At 36.8% G+C, this 27661-nt stretch overlaps 2 protein-coding genes across 5 annotated transcripts in view; both read left to right on the forward strand.

Moving 5' to 3' along the window:
* The first annotated feature begins 108 nt into the window (after nucleotides 1-108).
* On the forward strand, nucleotides 109-15805 carry srrm1 (serine/arginine repetitive matrix 1). 4 transcript variants are annotated; one of them, XM_051133109.1, is made up of 17 exons: nucleotides 109-201; nucleotides 721-810; nucleotides 2375-2497; nucleotides 5099-5269; nucleotides 5381-5475; nucleotides 6127-6315; nucleotides 7096-7293; nucleotides 7400-7516; nucleotides 8402-8577; nucleotides 8742-8822; nucleotides 9149-9235; nucleotides 9411-9552; nucleotides 11362-11454; nucleotides 11558-12400; nucleotides 12485-12668; nucleotides 13817-13993; nucleotides 15035-15805. In XM_051133109.1, the coding sequence occupies exons 1-17, from the start codon at nucleotides 181-183 to the stop codon at nucleotides 15143-15145; spliced, it is 2898 nt and encodes a 965-aa protein (XP_050989066.1). In that variant the 5' UTR covers nucleotides 109-180; the 3' UTR covers nucleotides 15146-15805. The 4 variants fall into 4 exon arrangements, with proteins under 4 accessions (XP_050989066.1, XP_050989068.1, XP_050989067.1 ...); XM_051133111.1 differs by having other exon boundaries at nucleotides 139-201; nucleotides 15042-15805; XM_051133110.1 differs by lacking the exon at nucleotides 9149-9235 and having other exon boundaries at nucleotides 139-201.
* Nucleotides 15806-19494: 3689 nt separating this feature from the next.
* clic4 (chloride intracellular channel 4) overlaps nucleotides 19495-27661 on the forward strand; it is a 29858-nt gene continuing 21691 nt past the window's right edge. The window contains exon 1 of the mRNA XM_051133460.1: nucleotides 19495-19876. Within this exon, the coding sequence (XP_050989417.1) occupies nucleotides 19808-19876 (69 nt within the window). The 5' untranslated portion in view covers nucleotides 19495-19807. The remainder of the gene's footprint in view (nucleotides 19877-27661) is intronic.

Consider the following 27661-nt stretch of genomic DNA (forward strand, 5'->3'; position numbering starts at 1 on the left):
ATATTTCACTTTAATAATCAGTTCACTATATTATGAAACATTATGAAACTAAATTAAAAATAAAAACCAAAAACGTTCAAGGTAGTATTAAATACGTTCGAACAGGCACCGGAAGTGAGGTAAAAGCTGCCGCGACGCAGTGGATTGTGGGACATCGTGCCATATTGACACACGATAGAAATGGACGCGGGGTTTTTCCGCGTAAGTCTTATTTTCTTTTACATTTATCGCATTATAAAGGTCGAATACGCTGTTTAGCATGTGTTATTTGTCAACTGGTTGATTATTTGGTTATTTTAAGGCTGTATTTGGTGTGTTCATTGGAGTGTGGCTGTAATGGCGGCTGCGTGAGAGAAGCAGAAAATACTCAACAGATTAAACAGGAACAACAGATTTAAGGAACCCAGCGCGTTGAATTTAATATTGTCGCTATTATTCGTACGGACAAATTTAATTGTTATATTTTACACTCAGCTGGACTTTGGTTAGCGTAGCTAAATTAAAATACAGAATGAAACCGAAACCCAGACTTACCAAATCCATGTTCTTATACAATCGCAAGCTGTGTAATCGTATGTGTACGTCTATATTAAACCCATGTCCTACTCAGATGGTGAAATAATTCAGTTTATGTTCAGTCTCATACTGCAAATTGTAAGTTCACCCTTAATATGAATTTCCAGTATATGTTGTTTTAATCATGAATTCTTGTTATTTCAGGGCACCAGTGCGGAGCAAGATAACCGCTTCAGCAACAAACACAAGAAGCTGTTGAAGCAACTAAAGTTTGCAGAATGTCTGGAGAAGAAGGTAGAAAATATGGAAATATGTTTGTTTTTTGGGTGCAAATGTGCTCATACCACCTTGGAACAATAAATGTACTACATATTGAGGTTCCCTAGATTTTGCAATTAGAATTATTAATAATTTTTGAAGGAGCATGTGGCACTGAATCACTTTTGTTAACCAAATTAAAGAGATGGTTCATTAAAAAAAGAAAATGCTGTCATTAATTACTCTCTCTTATGTTCTCTCTCAAACCTGTAAGACCTTCATTCATCTTCAGAACACAAATTAAGATATTTTTGATGAAAGCTTTCTGATCCTTCATAGACAGCAGTGCAACTGAAATGTCCCCAGACCCAAAAACATAGTAAGCGTATTGGTAAAATAGTCCATGTGACATCAGTGGTTCAACCGTAATTTTATGAAGCTACAGAAATACTTTTTGTGCAGAAGAAAACAAAAATAACAACTTTAACAATTCTTCCGTATTACATTTCCTCATTTCCTTATTTCCTTATTACATTTCCCTTACATTGCTGTCAATGGAGAGTCATTAAGCTTAAAAATCATCAAAAATATCTTAATTTGTGTTCTGAAGATGAACAAAGGTCTTACAGCTTTGTAATGACATGAGGGTGACTAATTAATGATAGAATTTTAATTTGTGGGTTAACTATTTTAAGGTTACCAGCATAATTATTATAAGTTATAAGCAGTAATTATTAGGCATGTTGATAATCTGGTCATATTTTTTTACCAAGCACATTTTACCAATTCCAAACCACAGCAATCTTAATAACTACTATTAATTTTGTATTTAATAATTTGTAAGTGATATATAACTGTCCGTGAAGGCTGGAAGTGGAAAAACTCCTTATATTCAGGTGTGCATAATTATTAGGCATATTTTCTTTTACAGATAAAATGAGCCAAAAAAGATATTTAACCCAGACTGAAAAGTCCAAATTATTAAATGCCCATGAGAAGAATGCAATACTAATGCATTACAAGAATTTGCAAAGTTAAGGCTTGACCATTGGACAGCGAAATGCTTGAGTCTGCATGGTCAGAAAAAACAGGTGGAGAAGAAAAGATGCATGTTAACTGCAAAAGAATTAGGAATTAAGGTGAAGAATTAGGTGTGACACCATCAGGAACCGTTTAGTCTCCAGCGCCACCATTTTCCAGAACTGCAACCTACCTGGAGTCTTCAGAAGTACAATTTGTCAGGTTCTCAGAGGTTCTCATGGGCATTTAATAATTTGGACTTTTCAGTCTGGGTTAAATATCTTTTTTGGCTCATTTTATCTGTAAAAGAAAACATGCCTAATAATTATGCACACCTGATTATAAGGAGTTTTTCACTTCCAGCCTTCACGGACAGTTATATATCACTTACAAATGATTAAATACAAAATTAATAGTAGTTATTAAGATTGTTGTGGTTTGGAATTGGTAAAATGTGCTTGGTAAAAAAAAAAAATATGACCAGATTATCAACATGCCTAATAATTATGCACACAGTGTATATGGAAAGTCCTGTGTTGTTCATAATTGTTTTAAGATTGTTTTTCTAAATCGTTATTAGGTGGATATGACCAAGGTGAACCTGGAAGTGGTGAAGCCCTGGATAACCCAGCGTGTGACGGAGATCCTTGGCTTTGAGGATGATGTCGTCATCGAATTCGTCTTCAACCAGCTGGAGGAAAAGGTAGACGCCCGCTCTGCTCTTCCCGTTGTCTTTTCACACATGCTGCAGTTATATATTAGATGTGTTTTGTTCTTTGGGAGGATGAGAGAAGGTTTGAAGATCAGTGAATAACTGCTGACAGTTACTTGAAACATTTGCCATGTGTAGATGTAACAGCAGAAAACATCTAACATCACAGTCTTAAAGTGTCTGTCTGCTTTTAAAAAGACAGAAAAGCGGGTAAAAAAATGATATTCTCTCTCTCTGAAGATATGATTTGTGACACCGTTCCTTCTGAACAGCAATGTTCTAATGTTGATGTGATTTATGATTTAAAAGGCCTGAACCAATATGGATCTTATTCCTTGCATCTGAAGTATAGCACCAACTCCTAATTAGATCTCACCTGAGCCCAAAGTCTCTCTGAATCCAACTCTCCCTTGATGATGAGCTTTATTTTTTGAGGTGAGTTATAAGCAGGGCTTGACATTGTGCCAGTGGTAGAGTCATTTCAGCTTTATCATTTGTGCCTTTCTGTTTCAGAGTCAGTTTAACACTACATCTTAAACACAAAGGCCTGATTACAATTTTTGAATGACACAACCGTTAAAGAACAAAATGGAAAAAAAAAAACATTGCATGTGAGATGATAGCACAGTACGACATTTGTTGTAAGATTCCCTTTTTATTTAAATGGAATTTACTAGTCAGTGCAAGTTATTGTCTTCAGTCTCAGTCACTACATTAACTGTAATGAAACAAAAAGCGAGAGAGACGTGACTTTTTGCGTTTTCATTAGTTTAGTTTAGCTTAGCTCTGTTTATTAGTCACTGTTTTAGACTCTAAAGATTTGATTTTCAGGAAGTTTTCGCTGGGATTCCAGAGAGGTATTTGCTCCCATTAATGATACATAAAGGTTTTTCCTTATTTTCAAATATAAAGAGGTGCTTTCAGTTTTTGTAATAGCTATACAATAACTTAAGGGAATACTGCTTCAGGACCAGTACAGGATAAGTTTGATCAACAGCATTTGTGGAATAATATCAGTTTCCTCAGAGAATAATTAAGTCATCTTTTAGCTTGCAGCAGCCACAAGGTTAAAAATTTCAATCTGTCTCCCCAATAATGTTTTAAGATATTACAGAATTAAAAAAAATTATCAAATTTAATTAGATATCAGAGGAAATATTTCAGCCAATAAAGGTAAACCTTTGGACAGTGAGTCAAAAAGGTTAAGGACCACTGTTCTGGGGTTTATAAAAATGTGAATTGAAAATGTTCCTCTTCTGTTTAATTTGTTTTCTTTAAATACTGGTTAGAAAAAAAAGACACTTAAAGTAAATTTTAATTTAGTAATTTGCTTGGTCTCTGTAACATAATAATAATAATTTATTTTCTCTAGCGCCTTTAAATTTTACTTCTCAAAGTGCTTTACATAAGCAAAACATCAAAATACACCATGTAAACATTATAAAAGCAAAAAAGAAAAAAATGCAATCAAAACACTTATAATATAAATAAATATAAAAGTTTAAGTAAATTCTATACTAGAGGTTTTTTTTTTTTTTTTAATATTAAGAGATTTTGTTAAAGTAATGGTATGAAGTTAGAAAAAGTGCTTTTCTAATCGCACTTTTTTTCTCACATAGATTAAATGGGTCTATATGGATGCAAATATAATGCTGAGGATTGCAAGGGAATCATAATGTTGGGTCCTTGGCATTAAAAAAACCTTTGAAAATACTTCTGTTCTTCCACAAATGCTGTCATTGGAGCTTAACCTGTATTGAACCAGAAACATTCGTTTAACTCATTTTAGTACACCGGGTGCTCAGTCCTGCTCTTGTAGATCTACTATATTGCAAAATTCAGGTCCAACCCTGTTCTTATAACTAAACTCTGGTGTGACGTACATCTTCAGGAGAATGACTCTGCACCCCTATGGATCTCATAGGTTTATTTTCCTCTTCATTTGTTGTAAATAAAGCGTTTTTCATGCCTTGTGTACTCATTATTGCTTGTTCGTCTCTTGCAATTTAGATAAATGATATAGCATTAAACTCAAGGTGATTGAGTGTGATGCAGTAGTGAGGCGGAGGCCAGCCAATGGAGCGCCTTTCTCCGCCCCCCCCCAGCCCACAGAGCCTGCGCCACTCACACTGAAGACAACTGGACTGTTCTTGCTTTGTGGGGTTTTGATGCACTCTGTTTGTGGACTGTAATGTTTCTATCTCTTAGGAGTTTGATATTGCACAGCCCTAGTGGTGGGGGAGGGTCTTATTGCTCCTTGACGAGGGGATGTGAACTGGGAGGGTACATCTCAGTTCAGATGATAACACGTAAACATATAATGCATGCTTAAAGGCAGATTATTCATTATAGAAGTGTTTCTTTTATACAGTTGGCTTATTAGTTAAAAATAACATTCAGCTGTGGCTGTTGGTTTTAGAGACATTTTTGAGGCCCACAGGTATTGGGCTCTTGTTGAAAAGCAGCTGTTGTACATATGTTCAGGAAGGAAAGGTGTAGGTAGAATTTCTGAGCTCTGCACTCTTGTTCTGTGTCAGTATTAACTGCTTGGTTTCCTCCCCTCTTTCTTCCTCTCTGCTGTGTGTGTTGCAGAATCCGGATGGGAAGATGATGCAGATCAATTTGACCGGGTTTCTGAATGGGAAGAACGCTCGAGAGTTCATGAAGGACCTCTGGCCGCTGTTGCTAAGTGCCCAGGAGAACATCGCTGGTATCCCGTCTGCCTTCCTGGAGCAGAAGAAAGAGGAAATCAAACAGAGACAGGTGATGAAGAGCTGAGAAGTTGTGGTTGTGTTTGTTGGATTGTATGTGTAAAACATGTTTGCCAAATACAAGTTTGAGTTTTTAACAGTTTTTCTTCTCTTTCATATTCAGATCGAACAGGAGAAGCTTGCCTCTCTGAAAAAAATAGATGAAGATAAAAGAGAGAAGGAGAGCAAAGAAAGAGCTCAGTCAAAAAGCCCTAAAAGGTTGGTTTTGGATTTCTTCTTGCTGTCGGTCAGCATGAAACCAAGTGAAATGGCTTCTTGTACATGGGGGAAAAAAAAAAAAAAAAAAAAAAAAAAAACTAGGTTGGGACTTGATTTTGTCCATCTGGAATTGAAAACAATGAAAACATTTGCTAAATGCTGCAACCTGTTGTAAGTTTTATTAAAAGTTATCAGGATATGTGAATTTAAAAAATAAATCATCCGTCCACCTTTTTCTGAAAAGTCTCGCCCGACTGGAGTTCTGGCGTTTCTGGTCAAATTAACATTTTACAGAGCCGACAATGTAACTTTAAGGTTGCGCACATTTTATATTTAGTTATATTGAAAATTTCAAATCGGTCAGTCTTTTTTACCCCATTTTAACATGGATTTCTATGGAGACTGGAACACAGAAGCACCCAAATGGAAGTTAGAATTCATCATGGGTGTGCTTAATCAGTTACTCAGGAAAAAGGTGGATAAATACTGCAATATTCCACTAAAAAAAAAGAATTGGAAAATAACAATATAGCTGTCAATTTTCATTTTCATGGTGATTTCAAATGGATTAGCCCATTTGTTGTAAATAATGTATATTGTAAATTGGCCCTGTGCTTAACAGCTTTTTTTTGGATTTACTTTTGTTCCCAGGAGGAAGTCCCGCTCCCCTATGAAGCGTGACCGTAAGTCCAGTCCCTCTCGATCACCTCGCAGAAAACCGAGCCCGGCTGCTTCTCCTCCTTCCAGTCCGCCCAATCATAAAGAAGAACCAAAGCAAGAACCGGACCAGTCAGAGAGCTCCAAACCAGAGCCGCTCGTTCAGGAGGCTTCTTCTACTAGGTTACTGTGGAAACCTGACATTACACTATGGCATCCTAATATACAATATACTAAAATCTATTCAGACACCTTTAACATTTCTCACGTTATCACAGTTTATTCGCTATAGTTTTGAAAATGGTATTAAAATTGACAAGAACTCATTTAAACGGTCAGAACAAATTCATCTTGATAATCACAAATGAATTACAGCCAAACCAAATTTTGTTTAGACGCCTCCAAAATTGCTCACATTATCACAGTTTATGTGCTATAGTTTAGAAAATGGTTAGAAAATATGACAAGAACTCAAGAGTTAAACTGTCAGAACAAATTCATCTTAGTAATGTCAGATAACTTTGTTGGAAATGTAAGTAACAAAACATGATCAGGTCAAAGTGTCAAATCAGATTTTGGTCCCAAATTTTTATCAGTTTTACTGGTAGTCCACTGTATGAAAATTTTGGGGTATAATATTTCAAAGTTCACTTTATTTTGCTATCCTCACTTACATAAATTAACTGTAGTATCCTCCCACTAGTTAAAAAAAAAATAAAAAAAATATATATATATGTGTATATATATAATTTTTGGTTTGACTGCATTGGTCCTTTGACAACAAATGGACTGTATATTAAATGTTTATTTATGTAAGTTTCATCTTGAGCTATAAGGAGGGACTTTATTTGACTGAAAATAGGGCAGAAAATTTCCTTTCTGCAGAGATGGATATTTTGACTGACATTTATTCATTATTCATTATTCATTATTCATATTTATGCTTTAATTTATCCCCCTCAGTGATCTTGTGGGTGACATGAAGCCGGACTCTGTGTCTGAGGCTGTAAAAGAGTCATCTCCAGATAAAACGTCCAAATCGGAAGACAGGCCCAAACCCAGAGACCGGGACAGAGAGAAGGATGGACGTAGAGATCGCCCACGTCACCGCTCTCGTTCCCGTTCACCTCGCTCTCGCAGACGACCTCGATCCCGCTCTAGGTAATTCTTGTCTCTGGTGAAGCCATGTGATTTTCTTATCCCAGATCTTTTTGTTTACTTGCTAATGTGATTGAACTAGGAGTTAAGCTAATGTCTCTGCCTCTAGGTCATTCTCTCCTCGTCGCAGAACTAGCCCCAGGAGGCGAATCTCTCCAAGACGTAGGAGCCCTCCTAGACGGCGACCACCTTCTAGGCATAGACGTAGCCGGTCACCTGTCCGCAGGTCAGTATTTTATTATTTTTTTTTTTTCTTACTTGAATAGAAATAAATACTTTAATTCAGCTAGGATGTATTACATTGACAACTAAAGGGATAGTTCACCCAAAAATGAAAATTCTGTTATTAATTACTCACCCTCATGTCATTCCAAACCCAAAAGACATTCGTTCATCTTCGGAGCACAAATTAAGATATTTTTGATAAAATCTTTCTGACCCTGGTTAGACAGCAATGCAACTAGTGATGTCCTTACAACCTTGGGCCTGGGAATGTTTCAACGACATTGCCATCTATGCAGGGTCAGAAAGCTTTCAGATTTAACTAAATATCTTAATTTGTGTTCTGAAGATGAATGAAGGTCTTTTGGGTTTTGAAATGACATGAGGGTGAGTAATTAATGATAGAATGTTCATTTTACGTGAACTTATCCTTTCAGACTTACTATAGTGTTACAAAATTAATATTTGAGAGAAGTGCTGTTCTTCTGGACTTTATATTAAACAAAGAGTCCTGACAAATTGTCACGGTTTCGCAAAAATATTAAGCAGCACAGCTGTTGCACAGCATGTGACATTGAAGACTGGATGCTAAAAATCAGATTTTCCATCACAGGAATTAATAACATTTAAAAAAAGTAATTTTAAATTGTAATATTTCAAAATATTGCTGCTTTTAACTGTTTTTTAACAAATAAATGCAGCTTTGAGTGTTCCAAAAACATTTAAATTTTTGAAGGGTGTAAAGCCACACTGAAAGTGACATTGAGTTTTTTAATGCTCTCATGTCTTTGTACTTATCTTTTGACTCAGTTTTACCAATAGATACACTTTACATAAACTGCTAGAAGTTAGGTCAACTGTTGTTTACTTGAACTTGTTTGTCCACCAGGCGGCGCTCTCGCTCCCGGTCCTCCTCTGGTAGTTCCTCCTCTCGGTCACCCCATAAGAGAGCAGGGAAACGTGGGTCAGTTACCCCACCCAGAAAACTACCACGTCGCTCTGATCCCTCTAGCCCTTCTAGAAGACGAGGTCGTAGTCCTTCAGGACCAGACACCAGCCCTTCAGGTTGCATTTTAGAACTTTGAAATGACTTAAATATGATTTAAAAATAAATTTCCTTCAGATTGATTATTTATGTAAATCAGAAATTGTTCCTCCTCAGTGCAATATTGCTTATAGAATGTTAAGCAGTGAAATGATTCTGATTGTAACGCATCTGAACATTTCAGCTGTGAAGCACAGGCCTGGTGGAAGAAATGACTCTCGCTCTCCTTCTCCTAAACCCAGACGGTCCGATGCATCAGAGTCCGGTAAGATTTGACTTTTCGACATGCGTTTGTGTGCATGTCAAAAAGGTTTACGTATGCAAGACTTGTAGACGGGTCCCTGTCTGTCTAGCTTTTTGTAATACGTTAATAGGTGTTGCACAAGGATTGTGTAGAAATAACCTGATGAACGGATTCTGCAGCTTATGTCTCATGAGTCCTTTGTTCATTACAAAATGAGGGGAGGGTGCATGTGATGGGTTTGTGTGTGTGGCGTGCGTCGCTGTATGTTTTTGCACATCATGGGTGTTTGATTGTGGGCACATGGCTGTTTCTTGGGCACTGAAGGACTCCACTGCTTTGCTTTTCAGAGGAGGAGAAGGTGGGCAAAGGGTCAACAGCAGATTCTGTCCAGCAGCGACGTCAGTATCGCAGACAGAATCAGCAGTCCTCTTCAGGTTACCACCATTTTTTTTCCATCACACTCATTTGTCCTCACTTCCCTTCTCTCTTTCTCTTTTCCTCACACCTGTGCTTGCAATAATGAATCGTGCTTGTTGTGGAAAATTTATGCTAGCAGATGTTTGATTTGGATCTGATTACCATGTTGGATTGTTTTTGGTTTGCTTATAGACTCTGGTTCGTCCTCTTCTTCTGAAGATGAAGGTTCAAGGAGGCAGAATAGGGGGGCAGGTGCGAGGAATGGAGAAATCAGAAGGCGTCGGAGCCATTCACCTGCATCGCCACGGAGACGGCACAGAGATGCATCCCCAAGGTGAAAGTCAACAATGTTTGCATGTACTTTACATTTGGATTTGACTTGGGTTACCCTCCTGAGGTCACTACTCAAATGCTTTGTTCACTTCAGGATAAAACTGGAGAAAAATTTATTTTTTAGATTAAAGAAAACTTCACTTCCAGGATAAGATTTTCCTGATAAATTACTCGCCCCGATGTCATCCAAGTCTTTCTTCAGTCATAAAGAGAGGTTTTTGAGGAAAACATTCCAGAAATTTTTTTTTTCTTTGGTTTAAAAAGGTTTTTTTTTTTTTTTTTTTTTAATTAATTAATTAATTAATTAAATTATTTATTTATTTATTTTTCTTTCTTTCATAAAAGCTGTTTGACTTTCTTTGCATGTTCGCTTTGTAAATACTGGGTCAGTACTTTCACCTATGTCAATGTTTTTTTTTTTTTTTTTTGGTCAGATATTGTTTTGATTGCTTTGCTAGATAAGACCTCTATTTCTTAGCTGGGATCATGAAAAGCACTTTAAAGCTGCATTGAAACTGCAATTTGGACCTTCAACCTGTTGGCCACCATTGAAGTCCACTGTATGCAGAAATATCCTGGAATATTTTCCTCAACAACCTTAATTTCTTTTTGACTGAAAAAAGACATGAACATCTTGGATGACATGGGGTGATTCTAGAAGTGACCTTATCCTTTAATTACTTAATTTTAATCCAGATTGAAAGTGATGAGTAAAAACACTGTGTTACATAAATATTGGCTAGAAACTGCATCTTTCTACTGAGTTGGAATGCTTGCTATAAATATACAGCACAAGCAGTGTAGTTTTATAAACAAATGACTCTTTCAAAAGACTCTTTTTAAAGTTATTTTTAGTGAATTACTATTATGTAGTGCAACCAGTAGTCTGATTGACAAACAAGTGACTCTAGGGAACCAGTCTGTTTAAAGAGATGTCAGTTCTGTCTTTACTCACCCTAATGTCGTTCCAACATTTGACAAGTTCATAAAGAGATTGTACAAGTAATCCATGATTTGAGTCCATGAGTGTTTTTTTGAGGAAGCTCAAACAAGCTTGTGTCATATGTGAGACCAACCCTTATTGGTTTGCTTGGGTTTTGTGTTTGGAGAATAAAGGAAAGTCTTATGATTTGGATTGACATGATTTGAGTAAATATTGAATTTAAAAAATTGTGAACTTTAATCTGAGGCTGTGACTGAACTGAATTAAAGGGTTTGTTCACCCAAAAATGAATATTCTGTCATTAATTACTCACTCTCATGCACATTACCTTTCTGGTGTTGCATGAACACGATTGGCTAGTGTCTGTACTAGTGTATTTGCATAAGGTGATCTGATTGGCTGACGCCTGAGTTGCCGCTTAAAGTTGAAAAGTTTTCGGCCAATAGCCTTGTGAGCAGTGTGCTGACATACGGTGCAGTTGCACCTCGGGTGTCCCGAGACCTTTCCCGATCCCACCCCCCACTCTCTTTCCCCTCACAAGAAAAGTTAAAGTTTTCAGCTTCTGCTGTGAGCGACGCCAGTGACGCGGCGTAATGGACACGGCAGTGCTTGATGCCACACCATTCAAAGTAAATGAGAGGCGTTGACGCTGACGCCCCATGTGAATGCACTGTTACAGGTTTGGAACGACATGAGGTTGAGTAATTGTTGACAATTTTCATTTTTGGGTGAACTATCCCATTAAACTGAATCCAATTTGACCTTGTAAATCAGAATCCGTACTCGTCTCTGTTGTTCACACTCAACTGAAACACTCAACTTTATTACTATGAAACACCGAGCTTAGACTCCTCTCTCTTCTTCTAGAAAGAGACGTTCTCCATCACCTGCTGGCCGCAGACATCGTTCGCCTTCTCCTGTTCGCCGCCGCAGGTCGCCCTCTCCTCCCCCAAGACGCAGGTATAGTCCGGCCGAGTTTATGAAAAGTTTTTGTGGTTTTGGACTTTGAAGACTCTTTAACTCACTCATTCTTTATCCCTTTTTTCTGTCCTTCCTGTCTCAGATCTCCATCTCCACCTCACCGGCGCTTTACTCCCCCTATCCAGCGCCGATACAGTCCCTCCCCTCTCCCATCTCAAAAGAGACGCTCATCAGGGTCTCCTCCCAAACGCAGAAGGTCTCCATCCCCTATGTCCAAGCGTAGAGGGTCTCCATCACCCGTGTCCAAAAGGAGAGGGTCTCCTTCGCCTGTGTCAAAACGAAGAGGGTCTCCTTCACCTGTTTCAAAACGCAGAGCATCTCTTTCACCAGTGTCCAAACGCAGAGGGTCTCCATCACCCGTGTCCAAACGGAGAGGATCTCCATCACCTGTGTCTAAGCGTAGAGGGTCTCCTTCACCTGCGTCTAAACGCAGAGCGTCACCTTCACCTGTCGCAAAGCGCAGAGCATCTCTCTCACCCATAGCTAGGCGTAGAGGGTCTCCTTCACCTCCTTCACCTGTGTCCAAACGGAGAGCATCTCCCTCGCCCGTTACTAAGCGCAGAGGATCTCCCTCACCCATGGTCAAACGGAGAGGGTCACCCTCTCCTGTGGCTAAACGTCGCTCCTCTCGATCCCCGAAACGGAGTCGAGGCAGTAGTCCAGGAAAAAGACGTACTCCACCTTCTTCTGCTTCACCCCCACCCCGCCACCGTAGAAGCTCTCCAAATCCCCCTGCAGCCCAGCGGGGCAGAGACGCTCGCTCTACTCCCCCTGCCCACAGCACTAGAGTGTCTTCCAGTCCTCCAGCTCGATACGGCCCCTCTGGTTCGTCTCCACAAAGACAAAGACGTCAAGCGTCCCCGTCTCATAGCACCAGACCCATTCGCAGGGTTTCCCGCACACCGGAGCCACGCAAATCTCAGAGGTATGTTTTCCAGTTGCGCACTTCTGTTGGTGTAACACTGATGTGGTGATCTCTTAATGACGATGTATTCCTATCAATTTGTAGAGGTTCTCAGAGCCCCCAGCCAGTAAGGAGTCAGGTTTCACGTTCACCATCTGCTTCTCCTCCTCCTGCTCCAACGGCTCACAAGCGGCCTGCTTCAGTATCACCTTCTCGCTCTGCTAGCCGCTCTCCACCTCCACCTGCCAAAAAGAACAGCAGTGTCTCCCCGAGCCCATCACCTAACAAGGTACGGCAAATCTGTTCAAGTCTCTCAAGTCCAGAGAGCTTCTAAAACTACATTTGTATTTGGTTCAGTTGTTCATTTTTAGGGCCCTAAAACTGATGGTACGCGGACCCTATTGGAATTGCTCAGTTTCTTCAAAATGAATTGCATTTTTGAGGGCCTAAACATGCTCGAAACTCATGAAACATTGCACACGTGCTAAAAGTGGTGAAAATTCACATCTGATATGGGTTTCAGAAGTGGGTGTGGCAAAATTTCTCTGCAAGTTTTGTGCCGTTTTTGCTTTTCAGGCGTTGTATTTAAACTAACTCCTCCTAGAGATTTAAACAATCAATACCAAATTTGGTCAGTCTAATCTAAAGCCCTTTGTGACGTTAAATTGCAAAGATCTTGAGTTTTCATTGAAGGGCGTGTCCTTGGCGGCCTGACAAACTTCAGTGTTTTGCCATGAAACAGGAAGTTGTTATAATTCAGGCATACAATGTCCATTCTGCCCCAAAATTCACGTTTGATAGGAGTTCTGTCCTTAACACATGCTCATACCCACATTCAATTATAGTGATAGCGCCAGAAAGTGAGATTTAATGAGATCAACATTATATTTAATCAGTCTAATCTAAAGGCCTTTGCGATTGTTAAATTGCGGAAATCTTGAGTTTCGTTAAAAGATGTGTCTGTGGCGCAGTATTTTGCCATGGATAAAGTTGTAACTCAGCTGTACAATGTAACCATAGCGCCACGTGTTGGTGACAGAATGTCATGTTTTAACTAACTCAAACACACCATGTTCAATCTGCACCAGACTTCATATGTTTGATCAATGTCCTGGCTTGAAGAAATCTACATGCCAGTATTCAGTCATAGTGCCAACAGCTGGCAGCAGGAAGTTGGCACATATAAACAACTTTGACATATTCCTCCTATATTTACCACTTTAAATGCACATTGCTGACCGTTCACTGCTTTCCTAAAGTCACCGGGTGGCAGTGAGCCTTTCAACGCTTCTTGCAGCTTTAATTTTGAAACAGCTGTATTTAGGAAACCTACTGCCAATAAAATATTAAAAACAGTGTTAAAATATGATGCTGCTGCTTTTGATATATTATGAATTTGTTTGAAGTCAGAATGTTTTCTTTTTATTGGTTCTGTAGAACTCAGATGCAGAAGGCAGTAAGAAGAAGAAAAAGAAGAAAGAAAAGAAACACAAGAAAGAGAAGAAACACAAGAAGCATAAGAAACAGAAAAAGGAGAAGAGTGGAGAAGAAAAGAGTGGAGGGCCGGCAGGAGGACACGGACAGGAAGCAGAGCCAGACTCTGACCAGAAAAAGGTGAAGTTACAGTTTTAAAGCTGTATGAACAGACAACATAAAATAGTTTGGCTTCTCCAGTAATATTAAAAGTATCTCCCTATTTACTGTATTTTTTTTTTAATACACTACCTTTCATAGTTAGTTAGTTCACTCTATAATGAAAATGTCCTAATCATTTACTCACCCCATGTCATGAAGGATGTTCATGTCTTTCTTTCTTTCAATCAAAAAGAAATTCAAGTTTTGAAGAAACATTCCAGGATTTTTCTCCAAATGGTGGACTTCAATAGCTATCAATGGGTTAAAAGTCCAAAATGCAGTTTCAGTGTAGCTTCAAAGGGCTCTACACGATCCCAGCCGAGGAATAAGGGTCTTTTCCAGCATAATGATCATTCATTTTCTAAACTGAATAAAAATTGATAGGCTTTTTAATCACAAATGCTCGTCTTCCACTAACTCTGCGTCAAGTTATACATAATCATGTTGGAAAGGTCACAAGTGACGTAGGCAGAAGTGTTTACAAAGCAAAAGTTAAACGCCCTTTACAAAAAAAGGTAAAACAGACGATTTTGAGGTTTGAGGAGAAAATGAGATGGCGTTTTTCACCCTACCCTACCTTTTTGAGCCAGAGTACACAGACGAAGATCTGACTAACGTGATCGTGCAATGCGTGAGGTCGTAGACACATCGCAGAGCTAGTGCAAGGCAAGCATTTGTGGTTAAAAAGTAAATAATTTTAATATAATATTCAATTTAGACCTTAAACCTACTGATCTCCATTGAAATCCACTATATGGAGAAAAATCCTGGAATGTTTTCCTCAAACTTGAATATCTTTTTGACTGAAGAAAGACAGACATGAATGTCTTGGATAACATTTTAATTCAGGAGTGAACTAATCCTTTAATGCAATCCTTGCTGAATAAAACTTAAATTCTTTTTCTTTGCTAAACCGTGGGTTTTGGAACTATGTCTTTTAAGATAACTTCTCTTACAAGCCGTCTATACTGTGAAATGTTATGCTTGAGTCAGACATAATTAATGCTACCTTTCCTGAAGGAATCAGAGAGTGAAGTAGAAGACAGTTTGGATGATCTGGAGAAGCAACTACGTGAGAAAGCCCTCCGCTCAATGAGGAAGGCCCAGATGTCTCCATCATCTCAGTCCTGAGGAAATATCCACCACACCCCACATTTCCCTCTTTCTCTTCCACTCTTTGCATTTTAAATGTTTGATGTTGGTTCAGCTTTAGAATGTACAAATTGTTAATTCACCCTAGACTTTTGTTTGTTTGGATTTCTTTTTTTGGCATGTTTATTGCTGAGGAGTTTTATGATGTGGAAATGATTGAGCAGCTGAATTTTTTTCATCAGATTCTGCCCTCTTTTCCACCCTGAAATACTGTCGACAACTGCTTATCCAAAAACAAACCTTTTTTAGTCCCCCCTCATAAATTCCTGTGTTGCTTTTACGGTCATGATGAGAAGAATAAAAGCTTATTTGCAGTTCTGAGTTAATAATGTACAAGTTAGCCTATGGATTCCCTCTTCACTTCAGCAGGACTTTTTACAAGAGTTTTGTTTGCATGGACGGCAGACCCCAGCGTGTTTGTCCTCTTGTGTGCATGATCCATAAAACCAAAACACCAGAGAGCTGAGCATTGTGGCAGCGCTCGAGCTCTGCTGTGCACATGAGAACAAATCAGTGAAGTCTGTTTTCATCCTTTATTTTTTTGCTTTATATTTTTTGTAACCTAAGTTGTGTTTGAAATTGTCGAACCCTGCAGTAATTTCTGGCTTTGAACAAAGTCACATTAAAATGAAAAAAATATTTTTGTCTCAAATCCTTTTCTTTAAATTGCAAATTCTTTACCTTTTTCTTTAAACAGAAAATAACAAATCCAACCAGTATGGTTGGATGCAAACAGCATAACATCACATTTGGGATGCATACAGGCTGTTTTACATATGTTTACTAGTCCATTGTGGTCTAGAAGGTTCTGTGGAAAGCCTGTGGTGTCCCAGGTCTGGTGATGACACATAATCAACTGCTGTACATGTGTTATCTTGTGTCGTCACCTTAGCAACACTTAGTGACAAATCTTCAGTAGCTACAGATGAAAGCTCAGTGAGTTCTTATGGTGTAGTGCAGTTAACAAAGACTGATCTGCAAAAACAGCCCAAGGCAACAATGTTTATACCCTGGTGGTTGCTATATTTATAGTGCCACCTGCTTCGTAACTGGCCATAGGCAGCTGTGGGAATACATCGGTGTTTAAGAGATAAACAAGAGGTCTGTGTTTAGTTCTATCCCTAGAGGTCAGGCTAAGCAATGGAGAGCTGTTTCTCTGTGCAGTGTACTTGAAGATTATTATTAATAACAGACCTTAACAGGAATACTTGCTCTTTTTAATTCTGGGGTTTCTAAATGGAACTGCGAAGCCAAATGTTTGATAGGTGTAACTTTGTTGATAATTACAATTATTTACCATTTGTATCCTTCTATTTTAATCTCCACATATTTGGGTTGTATCAGATATCACAGATTAGGTTTAATCCAAGGCTAGTAATAGTTTGTAGATTTACTCCACATCTAGCATGCTACAAACTGTTGCATTTTGTTGTTTCTTTTGTTCTATGTGTACAGTTTTAATGTAAGTTGATTTTGGCAATTATTTATAAAAGGCAATGCCATTGCACAGTAGACATTGGGAAGAAGATATGCTTTATTAGATTTTTAGTAATACAGAAATACTTTTAAAATTAGTTTGGTTGAAGAGATATTCACCCGAAAACAAAAATTCTGTCATTAATTACTCACCCTCATGTTGTTCCAAACCCGTATAACATTTGTTCATCTTTGGAACACACATTAAGTAGTGCTGTCAGATAATTAATCGTAAATAATCGCATTCAAAATAAGTTTTTGTTTACATAATATATGTGTGTACTGTGTATATTTATTATGTGTATATGTAAATACACACACATGCATGTATATATTTAAGAAAATTGTTTATATATTAAAAATATGTATAATATCAGTTACGTAAATATAATTATATACATGGAAATTTAAATATTTTCAAAATATATACTGTATGTGAGTGTATTTATATGTACATAATATACACGGTGTACACACATAAATTATGAAAACAAAAACTTTTTTTTGGATGCGATTAATTGCAATTAATAATTTGACAGCACTAAAATTACAATGTTTTTGAAATACGAAAGCTTTCTGACCCTGCATAGACAGCAACGCAACTGAAATGTTCCTAGGCGCAGAAATGTAGTAAGGACGTCGTTAAAATAGTCCTGTAATTTTATGAAATTATGAGAAAAAAATAACGTGTCGTGTCGTGGTACTCTCAATAATGGCGGAATATGTGATTTGGAGGAGAAGCATTGTTGAATAAAGTTGTTATTTTTGTTTTGTTTTTTTGCGCACAAAAGTATTCTCATAGTTTCGTAAAATTGTGGTTTAACCACTGACATCACAAGGACCGTTGTACTGATGTCCTTACTTCGTTTCTAGGTCTAGGAATATTTCAGTTGCGTTCCAATTCTATGCAGGGTCAGCTTTCGGATTTCATCTGAAATATCTTAATTAGTGTTCTGAAGATGAACAAAGGACTTACAAGTTTGGAATTAAAATTTTTGAGTGAACTATCCCTTTAAGTGTATAACTCAATTACTCAATGATAACATCAATTGTCGCCACCTACTGGTATAATGGCAACTTATCCACCTTATTCTTTAAGGGGAAGAAAGCTTATGGGTGAGACTTCTGGTTCATTAGCTGCTATCCACCTTATTCCTATGCCGCATGACGCTTTGCAAGATTTATGGGTATAACTTCCATTAAGCTGTAAACAATCAGTGAAAGGCTTGCTCTATGAATGAAATATACGTTGTTGTTTTTTTTTAACTGGGTACAATGAGCAGACATTATTCTACTCATCCTTTAACTATCACACATTAAAATGACATTTAAAAGTGTAAAAGCATAAACAAGGTACTTTTAACAGACTGAATAACCACAAAAACGCAATTTTTTCCATACACTTAAAAATAAAGGTGCAAAAATGTACATTAATTTAAGCATTGCGTGATACCATTTCAAAGTGATTTCTGTCATTTTGACAGGTAAATAATATTTACCTGTGAAAGAGATTTGTTGTGCATTCCAGGGAATTATTAATGGGATAAATTGTAAATTAAATCGGGAGAATATTGTCACTTTACATTCTATTACAGGGAAATGCAACGGGAGAGAAGAAAATAATCGTGGAAAAGAAAGCAAGTAAAAAAAAAAAAAAAACAACAACTGGATTTTCTTGTGACCTTGGACCACCAAACAAGTCATAAGGGTCAATTTTTTTAAGATTTATACATCATCTAAAAGCTGAATACATAAGTTTCCGTTGATGTATGGTTTGTTAGGGTAGGACAATATTTGGCTGAAATACAACTATTTGAAAATCTGGAATCTGAGAGTGCCAAAAAGTATTGAGAAAATCACTTTTAAAGTTGTCCAAATGAAGGTCTTTGCAATGCATATTACTAACCAAAAATTAAGTTTTGATATATTTACAGTAGGGAATTTACAGAATATCTTAATGGACCATGATCTTTACTTAATATCCTAAAGAAAAATTGATCATTTTGACCCATACAATGTATTGTTGGCTATTACTACAAATATACCTGTGCTACTTATGACTGGTTTTGTGGTCCAGGGTCACCTATCACGTTAAAATACCAAGGGTTGTGTTATTCTCATAATGTCAAAAAAAAAAAAAAAAAAAAAAAACATGAAGGAAAATCAACAGCTCATTCATACATACAGGTAAACTTTATTTGTAGTGCAACCATATGATTTGAAGTGATTAAGTCTTTTTGAATGAAAGTTCCCCAAACCGGAAGTGCCACCCATAATCAAACCACAGTAGGCTTGTCAGGTTTGCACAACAACCCAGTGTGCTCATAATTAAGATAATACATAAAAATAATATGGTAAGACACACCAATTTGCAATATCAAGCAACAAAACCAGCTGTTTTGAACGCGGACGAAACCGGAAGCCTTACCCATAAAATGCATAAATTTACAAGTGAACCAGTGAACACATGATTCGGTTTACTGAGATTAATCAAAAAAACATTACAAAAAGTCAAAATTCCGCCAAATATGGTATACTATTCTATACTTTTACCATAATTATTAGGTTAAATATATTTATGGATAAATATTTGCGGTAACGTAAATATATTTATGTGTAAACTCGCTTACTGAAACTGCTGTTTCACGCTTTTTCAGTAGCCGTACAACATGACACGAACTGTCCTTATAACGCAAGTGACTAGTCAAATAACTTTTCTATATAAAACAGCAGTGGTATAAAACAATTCAGCTAGTTGTAGTGCACGCAGGCGCGCGCTGGACGTGTTCGGCCCACTCGCGCGCGTTCCGTTCCCTCTGCGCATGACATCACCGCCTTAAATACTCCAGTTGATTTTCCCCCCTCTTCTCGTCGCCATCCTGAGAGCGCAGTAGAGGAGGAGACATAGCGGACTCTCTCTGTCGGGGTTTTTCAGTGATGTGTTTCTAGGCAGCGGGACCTCGTGGAAAGAAAAAGGCTTGTTTTCTTTTAATTTAACGGACTCTCTGCATTTCGGTTGCGCTTGGAAATACCGCAGAGTGATATTTGTGCTCGAGAAACTCGGTTCGAGAAAGAGGGAGGCGTGAAAGGAAAACTTTTGGTGCCAAGGTGAAGAAATCGAGGTTTGTTGTTGCGAACGCGTCCGTGTGAAGGCAAAAGTTCGGAATGTCTCTCTCGGTACCTCAGAACGGTGTGAAGGGGGATAACGAACCCGTCATCGAGCTTTTTGTGAAGGTAAGAGCCTGACTAAAACTCACTGAAGTGAAGATTTAAAGAGATGGCGCACCCAAAAATGAGCATTTTGACATCACCTCAGCGAATAACAGTCGTTTGTGAACACAAACGATATTTTGGACTAAACTATACACTCTGTCACCGTTTACTTTTCTAATATACGTTAAAAAAGATGCGATGAAAGTGAACGGTGACCGAGACTGTCAGTCCTAAACGTTCAACCTAACGTTACACCTCCCAAACTACAGGCTTCTGTTGTAATTTGAGTCATAATTCTGGTTCATCTTGATTATTGAGCTATTCACAGTCAAAGCGACCACATTAACCCGTAATATGTCTAAACAGTGTCATAAATACGATTCAGCCATTGTGTTTAACAGTAAGAGTGAATGATGACACTGTGTCCATGTGAATGTCAAATGGGTGGAGGCGTTTATTCAATATCATCCAATATTGGTGACTTATGTGCTGGTCCTTGTATATTTTTATGATGGTATGTAAGAGACAAGAGTTTACTCCTCAGCCAAACGCACAAAGCACGCTGCTTTAACGAGAGGTTGAATGGGAAACCGACAACAATGTACATCTGCAGTTCCCAATCCCGACTGCAGGAAATCCGTCCAGTCCAGGATACAGAGAGACCCACACTAAGATTAAACAGAGCCAAAAAGAGCTCCAATATGCTCCAGAGTTCAAGATATGTCTGTTATGAAAGGACATTGTATTTTAAACCCGCCTATACTGAGGCATTGTTTTGCCTTCATAGCAGAGTTTCATATTTTAACTCCACACAGGAATTAGTCTGTGTTTATTGTAACCAGAGACAGTGTTAGGATCTTTTTCTCTTTTGCTTTGAAAGACTAAACTCTTTTTTGATTTCCAATATAAACTGACGTGAAGGAATCCGGTCCCTCCCTTGGATCTTTGAGTAATCAAACTGGAATTATTCGAATTCCTCTCCACTGCTGGAGCCCTGCTGTCCTCTTTCTTTCCTTTGCTTTTCTCCTCTTTTCTCTCCCTCCAAAGGCCTTCTGCCCGGCAGAGCGGGAAAACTCCTGAAAGACTGAAAGGAGGGTGAGAAGGGAAATGGAGGAGGGGAGGGAGTTACAGAAAGAGGAGGGGGCTCCTAACAGTGCATGTTTGGGGACTGAGATTTGCTTGGAAGCGTGCAACAAGCTCTCTTCTCTAACCCGCGTGGTTACTAAACTACTAGTGCAAGCTCTGAGGACTTTGGATCTCAGACGTGAAAACGCTGACCAGGCGTTTATGATTCCCGAGGCTTTAATTAAAGGATGCCCCTGCTGTATTAAATGGACTGTAATTAATAATTCAATGAGCATTACAGCAGTTTGTCACGTTAGAAGGCACTTGTATAGGTCAGCTCTTTTTGGAAGTTGTGAAGTGACCCCGCAAAACATTAGAACAGACTCGTATTTTAATAGATTGATTGTTAAAGACCCCAGGAAGTCTGAGGAGTGCAGTTTTCTTTACTGTGTTGCATTTATTTTACTGTATTATTTATTTTTATTTTACTGTTTTTGTTCTGAGTATATATGTACACACGTACAGAAACATATAGAAACGTATAGAAAAACAAAAAAAAAATCATAAAAGGTGCTTCTTCAGTCAAAAGTGTTTGAACAGTAAGATTTGTAATATTTTTAAAGAATTCTCTTCTGCTCACCAAGCCTGCATTTATTTAATCCAAAAATACAGCAAAAGCAGTAATGTTGTGAAATATATTTACTATTTAAAATAACTGCTTTCTATTTTGAATATATTTTAAAATGTAATTTATTCCTGTGATCATAGCTATATTTTCAGCATCATTACTCCAGTCTTCATTGTCACATGATCTTGAATATGCTGATATGCTTTTCAAGAAACATTTATATTATTAATATTGTCAATAATTAAGAGTTTTTTTCAGGATTCTTTGAATAAGAAAATCAGCATTTATCTGAAATAAAAAAAACCTTTGTAATATTATATACCATATTATTCAAAAGCTTGGAGTCAGTATTTTTTATTTATTTATTTTTTTGGTGGTGTTTTTTTTATTTTAAATTATAGAAGTTAATACTTTTATTTAGTAAGCATGCTTTAAATTGATCAAAAGTGATGTGATGTTTATAATGTTACAAAAAAAAGAAAATATTTGATTTCTGAAGGATCATATGACGAGTACTGATGCTAAAAATTCAGCTTTTAAATCACAGAAATAAATTACATTTTAAAATGTATTCAAATAGAAAAGTTAGTTTAAATAGAAAATATTTTAAATAAAAATATTTCACAATTTTAACTGTTTGGCTCAAATAAATGCAGACTTTGTGAGTTTTAATAAATATTTGTTCAACTATATAAAACCATAACAAGTATAATATATATGGATATGCTCACTTTAGAGAGCATTTGAGGGAATTTGGTCAATGTTTATAAGTACACTAACATTTTAGATGGCTTATAGCTAATACGCAAAATGTACAAAACTCCCATTTTTATTTCGTAGAGTCTTTACAATAAAGTGTCCATAAAGTGTTCAAGAGCATTTTGCAGTGTCTTTCTGTGATGTCATACTGTATGAAGTGTTTGATACTGGTGTGGTAACATGATGCAGTCCTCAGTGATACTCATCTCATGTGATGTGGTTTTTATAAATGGGTTGGTCAGGAAATATTGTCTTTTATTGCTGGTATCAGATTCTTAGACTCTGCTTGACCCAACCAGCAGTGTTACCTAATCGTTACATAGGAAATCAGCATCTAAAATGAAACTGTCCTGCTGTTGTGGGTTTGATGTGGAACGGCATGAAGAGAGACTGCAGGTCAGCCTCATTCAGCACTGCCAGAGTCTGCTGCTATCAGATGAGCTGCAGTGACACTTACGCTGTGTGTTTTGTTTCTATGGCACCTCGGTAAAGAGAGTTTCATTTTATGTTTAAAAGTGCACACACTGCTGCAGAAAGATAATGGTGACCTCTCTCTCTTCCTTTCTGTCTTTTTATGTCTCTCTCATTCATAATTAACAGCATGTATGTAATGCATCTTTGTTCCACCTTTTCTTCCTGCACAACATCACAGCAGGACCAGCCCCTTTGTTGCCATAGAAACCAGGCAAACCTTGCCCCTGTTGGCGGCTGATAATGCAGTCATCTCCCTTCCTCCCTCCCTCTGTACAGCTGCACCTGCTGGCCATCTTTACCACGTGGATGTTGAGATTTTTGCTTTGATCGATGTAACATGCACTGTAGCGTGTGTTGGTGTACAATGCACTTCAAAAAGGGTCTGAACACACTTCTTGTGTGGCTGAATCTCATCAGTGCTTGCTGGTTTAGAAGCCTTTGTGTTTCTTTTAGTTGGCTATTTATCCTCCTGTGTTCTCTAATGGATTTGAGATTGAGAGATCAGCCTCAGAGCTTTAATGGGATCAACGGCTCTTAAATTGATGTGACTTCTCTAGAGTATGATGCAGCAGTAATGAAGCCTCGGACAGAGCAAGGATTTGCAGTTCTCATGGTCATGGGATTTTAGGCTTACTTTGGTTTTCTTGAAAGGCTTCCAGTCAAATCAACATGTAAGTGTGGTAAATTTTTAGAGTAGGAATGCTTAATATGTTAGGGCCCGGAATTGCAGACTCAGTCATAAAAAGATAATTTAGTGTATAACGCAGAATTTCACGGCACAATTTTGAATGAATAAATCAAAAGTAGGTCAGTACACACAAATCAAAGCACGATATGTCCGTAAATATTAAGTCACAAAAATACTGTTTAAATTTGAATCCTGCATGTTCTGCGTGTCTCTGTGTGAACGAATGGCGCAGACGCGCGGTTTCGTGTACTACACACATACTGAAGCGCTTGTGGTGTTTTCAGCCTTTATGAGTACATGAACACAAACATAACCTCTAGAACTGCTCTGAGAGTCACTTCATAATAATTTCAGTTTCTTTTGAGAAAAAAATACTGTCATATCATATACAAACAGAAAATTAAAGGTCTTCACGGCAAACCATCAAATTAAAAGTTTAGTTTTAACTAGAAAAAATTGTGAAAATGTAATTGAAAATGCATTACCTAATGTAATGATAGTAGTAGTAGTACTACTACTAAAATTATTATGAAAACATTATTTTTCTAAGGAATATTTACCAGAAAAAAATGTATTTACCAGAATTTACTTACCAGAAATATGTAAATGCACAACAGTTATCTGGTGGGAAAAAATAATAAATTGTTTCTTTTTAAAAAGAACAATCAATTAATTAGAGATGCTTTTGACTGTTAAAATTTAATGAAACTTTTAAAATGGAATCCAGAAAATTAATAGAACACAGAATTTGGTTAAAAATGAAACTGAATTTGAGAAAAAGTATAATGGATTTCATAGGGCCTTTTTGCTGTTAAATTAAGTTTCACGATTTCAATTAATTAGACGTGATTTTTGATTAGTATTTTTTTATTTATAACGCGAAATAACGCAATTAAAATATTTTAACGCAATTAAAATATTTTAACGCAGTTAACGCCCCACCCCCAGACCTGTACATCATCTTATATTTTATATAGTTGACTGTTGACAAATATGATGCAGGGCAACAACTCCACAAATGCAGTTATGCCCTAAAATTCAAGATATTGGTGCAAAAAATGTATGTGTTTTGTCTCATATTTATATATCACACGGCAGCAAGAGCAATATGACACAAGTGCTGATTTTGTCCCAATCTATCACAAGCTTAGATTTGATTTTTATACAACAATTCAGTAAATAAGAAGTTGACTTTGTGTTATATTTCAATATATTATGTGCTTTGGCACATAACGAATGTAATTCATTAGATGATGTAAAAAATGTAGTCGACTGACAGCCATAATTTTTTCATTTAATCATTAAAACAGAGTGTAGAAAAAAAATACTGAATCCAGAAAAATAACAACTGAAAAAGAAAAACGGAATTTGGGAAACAAAAAAACAGTTCTTAGGGCCATAATACATTGATGCATTTTGGTTATCAGCTGAATTTTTATCAGTACTGGCCAGTACTGGATAAAGTGGTCTATAAAGGACAATAAAATGATCAAGAAGATCCTTTAAAGCTGGGACGAGTCTTTTTTTTTTTTTTTTTTTTTTTTTTTTGGACCAAACTTTAGTAGAGTCTTGTGCAGTTAAGCAACCACCCAGAACAGTCCAACAACTGTATGACAGTGTACTCAACTACTAACATGCTACCATTGTGGTGCAAACAGTCGGAGTTTTGCATTGGCAAGTATCATTTACATTTTCTTTAAAATCTATAGATCTTTCATGATCTACCCAGTCCTCTTCCTCAGTGTGTAAGTTCCTCTGTTGAAGGTAGCTTGCAAAGTGAGCCAGTTGACCATGTGACAGTGGTAATGTTTACTCTGCAGAAGGACACTGTCACTCAGGTGCTTTACACAGTCCAGGTGCTGATGATGCAACCACAGTAACCCTTGCTCTGCTTCGATTGGTTGTTTAGATTAATTATTGTTTATACTGCATGCGGAGTCAGATGACTTCAGTGTTTTGTCTCTGGTTTGATTTTTGTTTAAGCTGACGTTAGTGATTATTCACTGCGGACCGCAGAGTTATGGTTTAATCACTGCTTATGAATTCAAGGCCATAGTTCGGCCTTATTTTTGTAACTTTGCATGTAGTCTTAAAGGAACTGTTGGTTCCTTTGACAATAAACAGGGTATGCTGACTTGTGAATATTTAGTGTTATCTTTTTTGATATTCATGTGGAGTTCATAGGTTCAGACCTGTTGTGTTCTAAACAGCAACGTGTCTGTCAAAACCTCGAGAGGAGGTTTTGCGTTCGAGAAGGATTATGGCACAGCTCAGAGTGTCCTTTCATCTCACACAGCTTCCATTTTTAACCCAAACTAGCGGTCAGGGTTTTTTCAGTCCAATTCCAGAGTGTTAAACATGCATTACATAAACAGACATTTAAATGCATCAAAAATTGGTGAGAAAGCAGCAGTGTGTTTGTTTACAGATTAGAGAACATTTATGTGTTTTCGAGTTTTCACACAGTAATACAGGACTGAGATGCACATTCTCAGCCTTTAGGACTCCACCAGAGTCAAATGCCTTCACTTCATGAGATCTGTCCTTACTGAACAGACTGAAGGGCAAAAACATGCTCGAACTCTTTCACCCCCTCCTTCCCTCTTTTCGTCCTTCAGTCAGTCGCATTCGCAGACCGCTCATATCTGACAGAAAGCTGCATTGCAGTTGTCTCAGTATAGTGAACCATCATGGTGAGGTTTTGTTTGGAACTCCACTGTGTCCTCTTGTACTGGTTTTCTGTGTGGGCATGTCTTTTATTTCCAAACCAATGAAAAGTTTATGTCGGGTGCTCCTCCTTCGAGTCGCCCATTCTGTCTGCTGCAGTAGAGTACACTAGGAGGTTTGTGTCTGTCAGATGATTGACGCAAAATATTTATTACAGGGAATGCCCTTCAACTCAAATGAGGATCTTTGTGGTTATATTTAAAATATCAATTATTTAATAATAGAAAATCTTAATATATTGAAGGGTTTATAATATATCATATAATAATAATATAATAATGATATTTTATCTAAAATTATAATCAGTATTGATTAATGCTGTTTTAATGCTGGTTTTTTTTTTTTTTTTTTTTTTTTTTTTTTGGCAAAAATTATAATAATAATAACTTTGGACCAAAAAAAAAAAAACGTACACTGTCGTTCAAAAGTTTTGGATCAGTAAGATTTTTAATGTTTTTTTTTTTTTCTTTTTTTTTTAAAGAAGTTTCTGATGTTCATAAGTCCTGCATTTATTTGATCAAAAATCTAGAGAAAAAAGTAATATTGTGAAATATTATTTTAATGTAAAAAATTTTCTATGGAATGTATTTTAAAATGTAATTTATTCCTGTGATGCAAGCTGAATTTTCTGCATCATTACTCCAGTCTTCAATGTCACACGATCCTTCAGAAATCGTTCTAATATGCTGACTTATTGTTAATGTTGAAAACAGTTGTGCTGCTTAATATTTTGTTGCAGCTTGTGATAATTTTTTTAGGATTCTTTAATAAATAAAAAGTTAAAAAGAACAGCATTTATTTAAAATAGAATCTTTTGTACCATTTAAAAGTTTGTGGTCAGTACATTTTCTTTGTTTCTTTCTTTCTTTCTTTCTTTCTTTTTTTTTGTTTTTTTTGAAAGAAATCAATACTTTTATTCATCAGGGATGTCTTAAATTGATTAAAAAGTGATAGCAAAGACTTGCATTGTTAGAAAAGATTTCCATTTTAAATAAATTCATTAATGAATCCTGAAAAAGAATCTCAGGTTCCAAAAAAAAAAAAAAAAAAAAAAAAATAGTAAGCAGCACAAATGTTTCCAACTTTAATAATAAAAGTAATAAATCAGCATATTAGAATGATTTCTGAAGGATCATTTGACACTGAAGACTGGAATAATGGCTGATTAAAAATTCAGCTTTGCATTACAGGAATAAATTATATTTTAAGATATATCAAAATAAGATATATTTAAAGTAGAATTTTAAACCGTAATAATATTTCACAATGTTTTTTTTTTTTTAATATATTTTTGATCAAATAAATGCAGCCTTGATGAGCATAAGAGAATTTAAAAAAACATTTAAAATCTTACTGATCCCAAACTTTTGAACAGTAGTGTATTTTTTTTTTTTTTTTTTTTTTTATATATTTATTGTTTAGTATTTGGAAGGTAAAGATAGCAAAAGAAACCAGAAAATTATTT

This window comes from Labeo rohita, chromosome 17 (assembly GCF_022985175.1).
Source record: "Labeo rohita strain BAU-BD-2019 chromosome 17, IGBB_LRoh.1.0, whole genome shotgun sequence".
Classification (NCBI taxonomy): Eukaryota; Metazoa; Chordata; class Actinopteri; order Cypriniformes; family Cyprinidae; genus Labeo; species Labeo rohita.